The sequence below is a fragment of the Panulirus ornatus genome, chromosome 4 (assembly GCF_036320965.1).
Source record: "Panulirus ornatus isolate Po-2019 chromosome 4, ASM3632096v1, whole genome shotgun sequence".
NCBI classification, from domain to species: Eukaryota; Metazoa; Arthropoda; class Malacostraca; order Decapoda; family Palinuridae; genus Panulirus; species Panulirus ornatus.
This window is the reverse complement of record NC_092227.1, coordinates 5,984,600-5,998,458: the sequence shown is the minus strand read 5'-3', so window position 1 is coordinate 5,998,458 and position 13,859 is coordinate 5,984,600. Positions and strand designations below refer to the sequence as shown.

The window sequence follows — 13,859 nt, the reverse complement described above, 5'->3', positions numbered from 1 at the left end:
AAGGTAGCGTTAAGAACAGAGGACTGGGCCTCTGAGGGAATATCCTCACCTGGCCTCGTTCTCTGTTCCTTCTTTTGGAAAATCAAAAAAAAAAAAATATACAGTCATATCGGAAAAGTCTCTGATCGTGAGTCCCGGAAATATCCACCGAAAGGCTGGGAATGCAAACGGTTTCCCACCTCATGTTGTGTCGTGCATTCAACGCATGGCTCAGTTAGCGAGGTACGTGCACTGAACTGTACCCTTTGCCATAAACCAACTTAATTGTCACTTTTTATGCACGAATATGTGTTTTCCGAGAGAGAGAGAGAGAGAGAGAGAGAGAGAGAGAGAGAGAGAGAGAGAGAGAGAGAGAGAGAGAGAGAGAGAGTTCCTTAGTCAGTTATAAGATACGAAATGTTTTCTTTCAGTAATTTACTTCATTTGTCTACATTATCAATTTCAGTTTCTCAATACTGACTGATTTAAGCTATAATGGTAATAATGATGATGATGATGATAATAATGATAATAATGATAATGATGATAATGATAATAATAATAATAATATTATTATTATCATAAATGGGTGAGAAAGAATCCTACTCGAATTATCTCCTGCATGTTGGACAATGCCTCTAGGGAGGGAAACGGCGTATAGGTGTGATGGAAAAATTCTTTTTATTACAATTCGTTTTATTATCATTATTATCATTAGTTTTGTTGTTGTTCATAATTATAAGTACAATTTTTGAATACTGTTTTATATACATTCGAAACACAACGAGGTGGTGGCGTGCATTTGCCCTGGAAATAAATGAAGATTGTCAAGTCTGTTCAAGCTTCCTCGGGTTAATTATCTTGGGAAGAAAAAAAAAAAACTTCCGTAAGACGTTGCCAATGTTCCGGGTGTGGGTGTCTTTAGAAATGCTCCAGATTAACAGTGTAGAAATGTGGACATGTAGGAAGACTGAACAGCGAAGGTAAAGTTATTTACCTATGAACACAAGATGGTAATAACATGAGGTCAAGGTGCCTGAAGTTCCGTTGACTCCTAAGATTAATGATTTACTGAGAACAAGGGGACTGTGATCCTACCTGATTACAATAAACTCTTTATCCTAACCTATTGTATATGTAATACGAAGAACAGCAGGGACACGATATAAGAACTAATTTAACTTCACTTACATCTACCAGATGATGCACTTCGTTTAGAGAACAGTCTGCCTTGTCATGTAACCTTGTACCGTTAAGACGGACAATCTGGATAAATGATAAATGGGTGCACGTCAGTGTCTTAGTTCCACTATTTCTTTTCTTTTTTTTTACACTCGAATAACGGGAATTAGCGAGGAAAAAAGAGCGAGAGTCTGGTCTTCCCATACTCTGGACTGTGTTTTGTGTGACGTCATTAGTTGCGGAAATGGCAGATCCAAGATGGCTGCGGATCTCCAGAAATTTCTGTTCAAATCTAAGTTTTTGAGGAAATTAGAGCGACCGAAGACCTTAGTCATAGTGTTAGTGTTATTAGGTTATGTGGTGGTGTGTACAGAGGGACAGGAGTGCAGTTTAGAGTGCGAACACGGCAGGTGTGTGGACAACAAGTGTATATGTGACCCAGGATGGAAAGGGCCGCTATGTCAGTGGTGTGAAGGAAGGGTTAGGTGAGTATTAATTCGGTTATTTCCCGCTCTGATATTTCCCTTATGAATCGCCTACTGGTATACGAGGTAGCATGATAATATAGCTTGGCAAATTAGAGGGGTTATCATCCCGAAGACAGAGTCAAAGGGATTGTTGAAGGTATTTAAATTAGGGGATTTCCCTGTCTTATATCAGGAAGTTTGACCCTGATATCTGTTTACGCCTTGGTGCAGTCACCAGGTTTACGGTAGCAACCTCAGCTCCTGCTACGCTGCCGCCCTGTTTAACATTATAATGTTTTGTGTATGACTTGTTTTTGAATAGAGAATTAATAAGGTTAAATGCTGAATTGTCTGATGATTTGGAGGAAGAGTTATGTTCAGTTCACACGGTAATTCTTTTATCTGGATTATTTTCGTTTGAGGGGTGTCTTCAGATATAGAGCATCATTAGTTAGATTAATCCTCTGTCTTAGCTAAAGGCATATGATAAATATGGTAGGTGGAGTAAAGCTGACACTCTTGAAGTGGTGAAGGTGAGCAATTTACAGGCACACACCAAGCAGTGGCTAAATTACGTATGTACCAGATTTAAGGATGCTGCTAGAATAACCAGACTTTTATGGAGGTGGTGTGTGGAACTGGATGGAGAATATAAAAGACTGATAGAGTTATTTGCATAAGTCGTTTTATTATATGATAATAAGAAAGTCGACTATGGGTAGGGCTTTGAAAGTTTTGGAAAATCTGTAATACACATAAATTATGATAGATGAAACACCCTTAAAAATCTACAGGACCAATAAAAACCTTAATCCTCATCTGATTTTCTTGAATTATTTTGTTGGATTAAGTTTTAGAAAACCAAGCATATTGAAAGGCTCCCTGTGTATGTGGAGTAAGAGGAGGGGATTCAGAAATGTCTTGGGTTCTTGGTTTAAGCTGTTCATAAAACCAGTGGCTTAGTTGAAACTTACTGAAACAAATCCATAAGTTATTTGATCGCAGGAATGCTTATTATGATAGTTTAATGGTGTAAAAGTCAAGCTAACCTTTAATGTGCTATTATCTTTGGCTATGAAGTGATTTGATGTTTAAGTAATAGTGCAGTGTACTGGTAATGCAATAATAACTAAGTCTTGTGATGTAGAGCATTATATTGTTTCTGCAGTATTAAAGGTGATAATGGTGAGGGTCATGAGGATCAGGGTTTGATTAATATAAAAATATGGTAGGTGAAATGCATACAAAGATTTAACAGAATCCATGAAAATCTTATCTGGCATCCTTTAGCAGCCAAGATTGATCTGAATTTTCATAATTTTAGTCAGAATATATCAGATAAACCCATGGCTTAACATCATACCAGCTGCTCATAGACGTATACAAGCAGGTGACACTAGGTAGCTATTTGTGCCAGAGCCCAACCTCCCAACAGAAAGCCATTCTGTGTTGTCCTCAGCAGTTGACTGCATCAATGTTGGTATTGTACTGTTATAAATTTTGGCTGCCAAGCGTGCTCTGTTTAGCTTTTTCACAAGTGGTTAACCTACTTTTAAATTGATTAAACCCACTTTGTCTGATATTTTATAACCCTCACTTCTGTCACTTTATTTGATATCACAGAATAATATATAATGCTTCAAATCATGCTTTGCCCCTACTGTTCCCTAAACACCATACTGCCATTGAAAAACTAGATCACTCATTGCCCAGAGCTCCTTGAAATGTTGCAATGTAAACATCTAATAATTAAAAATCTGGAAACATAAAACACCCACATGCTTTGGAACTCACTTTGATAATGAACAGTTTGTGCTAATTGTACAGGTCTTTCTAGGCTACCAGGTCGAAGAATTTAGATAATGATAGATATCTGCAGTATTAGGCCAATGGTGCTTGAGAGAATCCAGTGTCTAGAATTATAAGAATGTATCATAAAGGTGTCCACCTACAATATGGGGTCCAGTGTATGCCTGGGCATATATGCAGAGGTCATTAGCTGCCCCCAAACATTATTAGTGAAAAGCCTTACAAAGTGTTTTAAAATTTTGCATACTGTATGTGCCTTGCAATCTATAAGAAATAGAGTAATAAAGGATATAGCCCAAAATTTAGATATGTTATGACTAGGACTATTTATTCATAGAAAACATCACAGTAATGACCAGTAACTTTGCCCAATCACTCGGACTGTATTCATTTATAGAAAATATCACAGTAATGACCAGCAACTGTACACAAAATTTTTGAAAGGGTGGAGGATATGTACCATAATTGTTATGCTTAAAGGTTGGAAACATAACTTTTTATTGTTGAAACCACACATTTTTTGTTCGTCGTCATATTTTTTTTTTTAAGCTTTGACTTAAAACACTATCTTTTCTCAGTTCTTCATAACTCTCAGTTATCTTGCTTTATTTCTATGCTTTTATTAGATATAGCATAAATCCCTTATCTTGCTTGTACTTCATTGCCTCTGCAAATATCATGATTTAAGCATGTGCTTATCACTTAAAACCCCCTTTTTTTCAATCTTTTTTTTAACTTTTAAGTTTTTACTCCAAGTTAATTAAGACTCCTTTTTCACAAGTTCCCTAATGTTTTTATATTTTCATTTTTGTTATTAATTGAAATTCCCATTTTTTCTGTACTCTATAGCCTTCTTCTTTTCCCCATATATTTTAAGCTTTCACTTGGATATGATATAACTTATGGTTATTAGGTTCAGTAGGGTTGAGGGACAAGTCAATTGGGAGGTAAGTTTAAATGGAGAAAAATTGGAGGAAGTGAAGCGTTATAGATATCTGGGAGTGGATTTAGCAGCGGATGGAACCATGGAAGTGGAAGTGAGTCACGGGGTTGGGGAGGGGGGGCAAAGGTTCTGGGAGCATTGAAGAATGTATGGAAGGCAAGAACATTATCTGAGAGAGCAAAAATGGGTATGTTTGAAGGAATAGTGGTTCTAACAATGTTGTATGGTTGTGAGGCATGGGCTATAGATAGGGTTGTGTGGAGGAGGGTGGATGTGTTGGAAATGAGATGTTTGAGGACAATATGTGGTGTGAGGTGGTTTGATCGAGTAAGTGATGGAAGGGTAAGAGAGATTTTTGGTAATAAAAAGAGTGTGGTTGAGAGAGCAGAAGAGGGTGTATTGAAATGGTTTGGTCACATGGAGAGAATGCATGAGGAAAGATTGACAAAGAGGATATATGTGTCAAAGGTGGAGGGAGTAAGGAGAAGTGAGAGACCAAATTGGAGGTGGAAGGATGGAGTGAAAAAGTTGTTTAGTGATCGGGGCCTGAACATGCAGGAGGGTGAAAGGCATGCAAGGAATAGAGTGAATTGGAAAGATGTGGTATAACGGGGTCGATGTGCTGTCAATGGATTGAACCAGGGCATATGAAGTGTCTGGGGTAAACCATGGAAAGTTTTGTGGGGCCTGGATGTGGAAAGGGAGCTGTAGTTTCAGTGCATTACACATGACAGCTAGAGACTGAGCGTGAGCAAATGTGGCCTTTGTTGTCTTTTCCTAGTGCTACCTCGCGCACGTGGGGGGAGGGGGGTGCCATTTCATGTGTGGCAGGGTGGCAACGGGAATACGTTGAAATGTATAGGTATGTATATGATGTACGTGTTTGGGCGTGTCTGTATATACATGTGTATGTGGGTGGGTTAGGCCATTCTTTTGTCTGTTTTCTTGCGCTACTTCACAAACGCGGGAGACAGCGACAAAGTATGATAATAATAATAATAGTAATAATAATAATAATAATAATAATAATAATAATAATAATAATAATGATGATAATATGATAATAGATTTTTGCCCATGGACCAGCTTTTTAAGAATTTTATAGAATGCTCAGTAAGATGATATTTTCCTGAAAATATATTGACCCAGTAGCTGCCAATTTTTATTCTGCCAAGGAAATGTATGAATTTTAGACACTTGTTTATGTGGGTTAGTTGTTGTAGTAACATTCTTTGTGTGTCTACAGACAGACAGAAGCTTCTTTTTATGATGTAAATAGGCATGATGTATGCTTTCTTACACATTTTTTTGCACTATTCCTTCCTTTAGTGTCTTAATGAACAATATTCTGAGAAACCTAGTGTCTACACATTCCTTCCATGCAAATGTGGGAAACTTCAAGTTAGTAATCCTTATTTGGGTCATATTGTTGTGGTAGGATGAGTATATAATTTCTTATAAGTGTTTACTGTCTTGGGCTTCATTCCCATCCATCTTTCTAACTATGGTTTTCTATCATCTTCCACTGTGAAAGTGCTTTTCACTTCATCATGTTGCTCCTCTCATATTTCTTTATCTTCAGTATTCTTCCCCCTGAGTCTCTTAGCCTGATTACTTGTTCTTTGATTGGTAGTTTACATCTGATGAACTTATAGAAAAGCTTTGAGTTACCTTTCAGCTTGTCCATAGGACTCTTTCCAAAACCTCTCTGCTCCTCCTGCCTTACCTTGCGGTACTCATTCTTTCTCTCCATTGCGTTTCTAATGCTGGCTGGTTACAATGTTGTTTATAACCCTTCCATGGTACATCCCTGAGCTCTCTTGCTTTTTGGCATTTCATGTTGAACTAGGCCTCTCTCCACCTCACTTTCACTCCTCTCCAAGTGTTCCATAGTACCCATACCTGTAACCTTTAGTAGAAGATTTCACAGAACCTTCTGTAGCACTTGACTGTGATCTTATTGTGTATGTTTGTATTTGTTGTCTGTGAGTGGACACATTCTTGTTAGCTTAATAAGCTGAGAACCATGAGTGTTAGGAATATTGTATTTATACTCCATTTACCCCCTTGGAAGTGATGACTAGGTGAGATTTTGGGGCACATAGTTGCATATGTTTATCTAGTAATTTGGAATTATGCATTTTTTGCAGATGCTCTTAATTTAATTGCTCAATGATGGGTGGTTCAGATTTACATTTATGTATTAGGCAGTCATATTATGGCATACAAATGTTTGCAATTTTATAGGCTTAATGACTGTGTTTAGACATTAGGTAATGCAAGTATCCCATACTAATTCTCCAATTGATAATTATGTTGTTATCCAATGGGCATCCACTGTAGTAGACATATTGTAAGCATAATGTGTTGATGATTTTCACGAATGAATATCCTACAGTGAAGTTATGTAGAATAGATTTTTGATAATAATTGTCAAGACTCTGAAGGGGCCAGTGTAAGCATAATGTGTAGATGATTTTGACGAATGAATAGCCTACAGTGAAGTGATGTAGAATAAATTTTTGATAATAGATTTTCAAGACTTTGAAGAGGCCAGTTGTTGCTGTATAGTTTCTTGTATATTATTTATTCATTTATTTATTTATTATACTTTGTCGCTGTCTTCCGCGTTAGCGAGGTAGCTCAAGGAAACAGATAAAAGAATGGCCCAACCCACCCACATACACATGTATGTACATACACTCCCACACATACACACATGCACACATACATACCCATACATTTCAACATATACATACACAGACATAGACATATATACACATGTACATATTCATACTTGCTGCCTTCATCCATATATATATGGGTGTTTTGAAATGGTTTGGGCACTTGGAGAGAATGAGTGAGGAAAGATTGACCAAGAGGATATATGTGTCAGAGGTGGAGGGAACGAGGAGAAGTGGGAGACCAAATTGGAGGTGGAAAGATGGAGTGAAAAAGATTTTGTGTGATCGGGGCCTGAACATGCAGGAGGGTGAAAGGAGGGCAAGGAATAGAGTGAGTTGGATCGATGTGGTAAACCGGGGTTGAAGTGCTTTCAGTGGATTGAATCAGGGCATGTGAAGTGTCTGGGGTAAACCATGGAAAGCTGTGTAGGTATGTATATTTGCGTGTGTGGACGTATGTATATACATGTGTATGGGGGTGGGTTGGGCCATTTCTTTTGTCTGTTTCCTTACGCTACCTCGCAAACGTGGGAGACAGCGACAAAGCAAAAAAAAAATTATATATATATATATATATATATATATATATATATATATATATATATATATATATATATATACACAAATCCATTTGCTTTTCTGAGTATTTCTCACATACATTCTTCAAAGCAAACACCTGATCCACACATCCTCTACCACTTCTGAAACCACACTGCTCTTCCCCAATCTGATGCTCTGTACATGCCTTCACCCTCTCAATCAATACCCTCCCATATGATTTACCAGGAATACTCAACAAACTTATACCCCTGTAATTTGAGCACTCACTCTTATCCCCTTTGCCTTTGTACAATGGCACTATGCATGCATTCTGCCAATCCTCAGGCACCTCACCATGAGTCATACATACATTAAATAACCTTACCAACCAGTCAATAATGCAGTCACCCCCTTTATGGATCTGGAGAAGGCATATGATAGAGTTGATAGAGATGCTCTGTGGAAGGTATTAAGAATATATGGTGTGGGAGTCAAGTTGTTAGAAGCAGTGAAAAGTTTTTATCGAGCATGTAAGGCATGTGTACGTGTAGAAAGAGGGGAGAGTGATTGGTTCTCAGTGAATGTAGGTTTGCGGCAGGGGTGTGTGATTTCTCCATGGTTGTTTAATTTGTTTATGGATGGGGTTGTTAGGGAGGTGAATGCAAGAGTTTTGGAAAGGGGGCAAGTATGAAGTCTGTTGGGGATGAGAGAGCTTGGGAAGTGAGTCAGTTGTTGTTTGCTGATGATACAGCGCTGGTGGCTGATTCATGTGAGAAACTGCAGAAGCTGGTGACTGAGTTTGGTAAAGTGTGTGAAAGAAGAAAGTTAAGAGTAAATGTGAATACGAGCAAGGTTATTAGGTACAATAGAGTTGAGGGTCAAGTCAATTGGGAGGTAAGTTTGAATGGAGAAAAACTGGAGGAAGTAAAGTGTTTTAGATATCTGGGAGTGGATCTGGCAGCGGATGGAACCATGGAAGCGGAAGTGGATCATAGGGTGGGGGAGGGGGCGAAAATCCTGGGAGCCTTGAAGAATGTGTGGAAGTCGAGAACATTATCTCGGAAAGCAAAAATGGGTATGTTTGAAGGAATAGTGGTTCCAACAATGTTGTATGGTTGCGAGGCATAGAGTTGTGCGCAGGAGGATGGATGTGCTGGAAATGAGATGTTTGAGGACAATGTGTGGTGTGAGGTTTTTTTGATCGAGTAAGTAACATAAGGGTAGGAGAGATGTGTGGAAATAAAAAGAGCGTGGTTGAGAGAGCAGAAGAGGGTGTTTTGAAATGGTTTGGGCTCATGGAGAGAATGAGTGAGGAAAGATTGACCAAGAGGATATATGTGTCGGAGGTGGAGGGAATGAGGAGAAGTGGGAGACCAAATTGGATGTGGAAAGATGGAGTGAAAAAGATTTTGTGTGATTGGGGCCTGAACATGCAGGAGGGTGAAAGGTGTGTAAGGAATAGAGTGAATTGGATCGATGTGGTATACCGGGGTTGACGTGCTGTCAGTGGTTTGAATCAGGGCATGTGAAGTGTTTGGGGTAAACCATGGAAAGCTGTGTAGGTATGTATATTTGCGTGTGTGGACGTGTATGTATATACATGTGTATGGGGGTGGGTTGCGCTACCTCGCAAACGCGGGAGACAACGACAAAGCAAAAAAGAAAAAAAAATGTGTATATAGTATGAAAGATGAAAGATATATATGTATGTATGTATGTTTTTTTTTTTTTTTTTTTATATACTTTGTCGCTGTCTCCCGCGTTTGCGAGGTAGCGCAAGGAAACAGACGAAAGAAATGGCCCAACCCCCCCCCCCCCATACACATGTACATACAGACGTCCACACACGCAAATATACATACCTACACAGCTTTCCATGGTTTACCCCAGACGCTTCACATGCCTTGATTCAATCCACTGACAGCACGTCAACCCCTGTATACCACATCGCTCCAATTCACTCTATTCCTTGCCCTCCTTTCACCCTCCTGCATGTTCAGGCCCCGATCACACAAAATCTTTTTCACTCCATCTTTCCACCTCCAATTTGGTCTCCCTCTTCTCCTCGTTCCCTCCACCTCCGACACATATATCCTCTTGGTCAATCTTTCCTCACTCATTCTCTCCATGTGCCCAAACCATTTCAAAATACCCTCTTCTGCTCTCTCAACCACGCTCTTTTTATTTCCACACATCTCTCTTACCCTTACGTTACTTACTCGATCAAACCACCTCACACCACACATTGTCCTCAAACATCTCATTTCCAGCACATCCATCCTCCTGCGCACAACTCTATCCATAGCCCACGCCTCGCAACCATACAACATTGTTGGAACCACTATTCCTTCAAACATACCCATTTTTGCTTTCCGAGATAATGTTCTCGACTTCCACACATTTTTCAAGGCTCCCAAAATTTTCGCCCCCTCCCCCACCCTATGATCCACTTCCGCTTCCATGGTTCCATCCGCTGACAGATCCACTCCCAGATATCTAAAACACTTCACTTCCTCCAGTTTTTCTCCATTCAAACTCACCTCCCAATTGACTTGACCCTCAACCCTACTGTACCTAATAACCTTGCTCTTATTTACATTTACTCTTAACTTTCTTCTTCCACACACTTTACCAAACTCAGTCACCAGCTTCTGCAGTTTCTCACATGAATCAGCCACCAGCGCTGTATCATCAGCGAACAACAACTGACTCACTTCCCAAGCTCTCTCATCCCCAACAGACTTCATACTTGCCCCTCTTTCCAGGACTCTTGCATTTACCTCCCTAACAACCCCATCCATAAACAAATTAAACAACCATGGAGACATCACACACCCTTGCCGCAAACCTACATTTACTGAGAACCAATCACTTTCCTCTCTTCCTACACGTACACATGCCTTACATCCTCGATAAAAACTTTTCACTGCTTCTAACAACTTGCCTCCCACACCATATATTCTTAATACCTTCCACAGAGCATCTCTATCAACTCTATCATATGCCTTCTCCAGATCCATAAATGCTACATACAAATCCATTTGCTTTTCTAAGTATTTCTCACATACATTCTTCAAAGCAAACACCTGATCCACACATCCTCTACCACTTCTGAAACCGCACTGCTCTTCCCCAATCTGATGCTCTGTACATGCCTTCACCCTCTCAATCAATACCCTCCCATATAATTTACCAGGAATACTCAACAAACTTATACCTCTGTAATTTGAGCACTCACTCTTATCCCCTTTGCCTTTGTACAATGGCACTATGTATGTATGTATATATTTATATTTTGTTATGTTAACTTAGGTGGCAGGAGTCAACTATGGCCTTATTCAAGGCCATCTCATTAACGCTATTTATATATACAGTGTATATATCCTAGGGTGAGCCAGATACCCATTTCATTGACCAACCCCATATTTGGATGAACAGTGGTTTGACTGTGGACCGACTGCCACAATCAGGATTCAAGCCTTTGCGCTCAACCCTGGGTGGCTTGTGAATGCGAAATGGGCCTGTATCACTTAACAGCTTTGCATTCTACAGGTTATGGTCCAATTCAAGTGTGATAACAGATGGGCCAGGGAACTATTCTACAGACACACAGTGCACGTGGTTGATAGATGCAGGCCGGCCCAGTACTTCCATCCGTCTTCATTTTGACCATTTTGCCACAGAATGCTCATGGGACCATTTATATGTTTACGACGGTGACAGTATTTATGACCCCCTACTTGCTGTTTTCAGGTTAGTCATGGACAGGTATTGTTCTTTATATGCTCCTCATATACTGTTTTCCTCTTTAATGTGTAAGTTTCAGTAACCATTTCTGTGATGTATCACATGCACTGCTCATCTCCATGTCCCTTCAGTACTAAGATGCTCTCAGACCCACAGGCCTTTTACCTGTTTTTAACTCATCTCACTCCTGCTCCTGCATGTTTGGGGAATGCTTTTACAACTTCATCCTTTTTCTTTCATGTCTAATATGTGATTATGAATTTTGCTCTTTGCAGTTATTTTGTAGTGGCTAACATGACATGGAAAAACATGCCCTGTCAAAGGCCATCTCAGTTTAAAAGAATGATGTGAAAAAAATGTAGAAATTGATTTGGGCTTACAATTGTTTTATTGACCTGACATATAGATGTAGAAGGACAGTAGGAAGAGGGAAACACAAAAGGAGCGAGATAATTCCACAGCTTATTTGTTCGTGGGAAGAAGGAAGTATAATTATGGTCAGTCTTCAAGTGGCTGGTCTCCTTACAGAAACTGTGGGAAGCAATGGCCGGATGCATGCCTATAGTCCAAGCCTTGGGGATGGGGACATATGCCAATATAATGTCAGTAGAAGAGAGAGAGAGAGAGAGAGAGAGAGAGAGAGAGAGAGAGAGAGAGAGAGCAGCAACTTTCCCATATATAAAGAGGTATGGTTGAAGAGAGATAAGATAAAGTTAATTGATGAGATAGAAACCCTTTAATTCTGTTCTGGTTTAGAGAAGTGGAGGAAGTACCACCCCACACATTTGAGGAGTACTCCATTCAGGGTGGGTGAAACCCTTGTAGACAGCAAAAATAATTGCAGCACATATGATTTTTTTTTTATGTTGATGATATGGGGTTTGTAGATCAGAGTGGAGCATATAGTATTGACCAGCATGTTTACATTGTTTCATTGTTGAATTGTGGTGGTTTGAAATTGAGCAGAGGGAAATGAATGACTGTCATATAGTCGTTTAAGAAGAAATTGTTTTAGTACTGTTATCTTTAACCAAGTTACTATTACCCCTTTTTGGGGTACTGCATAGGTCCTAACTGAGAAGGAAATTTTTTCAGTGTGAAAAGGAGAATTATTAGTAGATGGAGAAGGGGATGGGAAGGAAAAGGGGTTGCAGTTTTTAAAGTGAAATCAAGGGCCCAAGACTCTTCAATACTATGCTTCCTATTATCAGAAGCAAAACAGGATGCACAGTAGAGAAGTTTAAGAGTGCTCTGGACAAGTACCTATGGGGACTGTGTAGGCCTGTGGTCTACAGCTTTCAACAGCTTGGTCGACCGGTGACCCAATCCAACAGGCTGGGCCCAGCCAGGGCTGTAAGGGTGAAACCCCCCCAATGACTTCACTAGTTATTCACCAGGTTTCAGCATGAGAGTGAGTAGGGTTAGGAATGAAAAAGAGATCATTTATGGAAAAAAAATGAGATTAAGTGATAGAAAGGAAAGAAATGCCACTGTTGATGGGTAAGAGGGGAAGTTGCTTCGTCAGCATTTACTGAAATGCAGCAGCTAGTGAGGAAGGCATGCATTAAGAAAGAGAGGAAAGCATTTAAAGATAGTGAGAGGAAAGCATGTAAGGATAGTGATAAGTGAAGACTGTTTTTTTCTTGGCCACTCCTTTTATAGGAGTTCCTGGAAGGAATGGGCATCAGCTCTATAGATAGATAGAAGTGCAGTAAAACCAAAAGAAGGGAGTTTAGAATGCAAGGGTTTATGCCATCCTTGAAGATGTTGGGCTATGACAAAAATTTCACCAAAACTTTGGAAATTGGAAGACCAGAGATGAGTCACACTAGAGAAATCACCACATGACCTATCACTGTAAAGTCTGTTTTGGTAATTTAAAAGAAGGTAATAGAGTTAAGTGTTTGAGAAAGTGAAACCAAATTGGAAATGGAAGGATGGAGTGCATTAGATTTTTTGCATTTGTAGTCTGAACATGCAGGAGGGTGAGAGGTGTGCATAGGGTAGAGTGAATTAGAGTGATGTGGTATGCAAGGGGTGAGTTTCTGTCAGTGGACTGAACCAGGATATGTGAAACACCTGGGGTAAACCACAGAAAAGTCTGTATCTCCTGCTTATGGATAGGGAGCTATAGTTTTGGTGCATTACACATGACAGACAGAGAATGGATGTGAGTGAGTGAGGCCGTTGTCTGTTCCAGGTGCTGCCTCGCTAACACAGGAACAATAAATAAATATGAAAATAAAAAGAATTAATATATCTGTATGTAATGAAAAAAATTTGTAAAATTGAAGGATTATGTTTAATCATCATAATATTTTTCATGTTCCTTGGTGACAGTGGGATGGTGGTTCAAGATGATTATCGTGTCCCGCACATACCAGAAGTGGTAGCCACATCAGGCTACGCACTTCTGTACTTTTATTCTGATGCAGCATACAACCTTACAGGATTCTCAATATCGTACAGGTAAGAGACTTTTCTTTTTCATTTATTGTTAGATTAAAT

The 13,859-nt window shown here is 39.5% G+C and overlaps 1 protein-coding gene across 2 annotated transcripts in view; it reads left to right on the top strand.

Moving 5' to 3' along the window:
• The first annotated feature begins 1,401 nt into the window (after positions 1-1,401).
• dsd (attractin-like protein dsd) overlaps positions 1,402-13,859 on the top strand; it is a 125,478-nt gene continuing 113,020 nt past the window's right edge. For both annotated transcript variants that reach the window (XM_071692735.1, XM_071692726.1), the window contains exons 1-3: positions 1,402-1,646; positions 11,157-11,357; positions 13,692-13,820. In XM_071692735.1, coding sequence (XP_071548836.1) covers positions 1,420-1,646; positions 11,157-11,357; positions 13,692-13,820 — 557 coding nt within the window. In that variant the 5' untranslated portion in view covers positions 1,402-1,419. The remainder of the gene's footprint in view (positions 1,647-11,156; positions 11,358-13,691; positions 13,821-13,859) is intronic.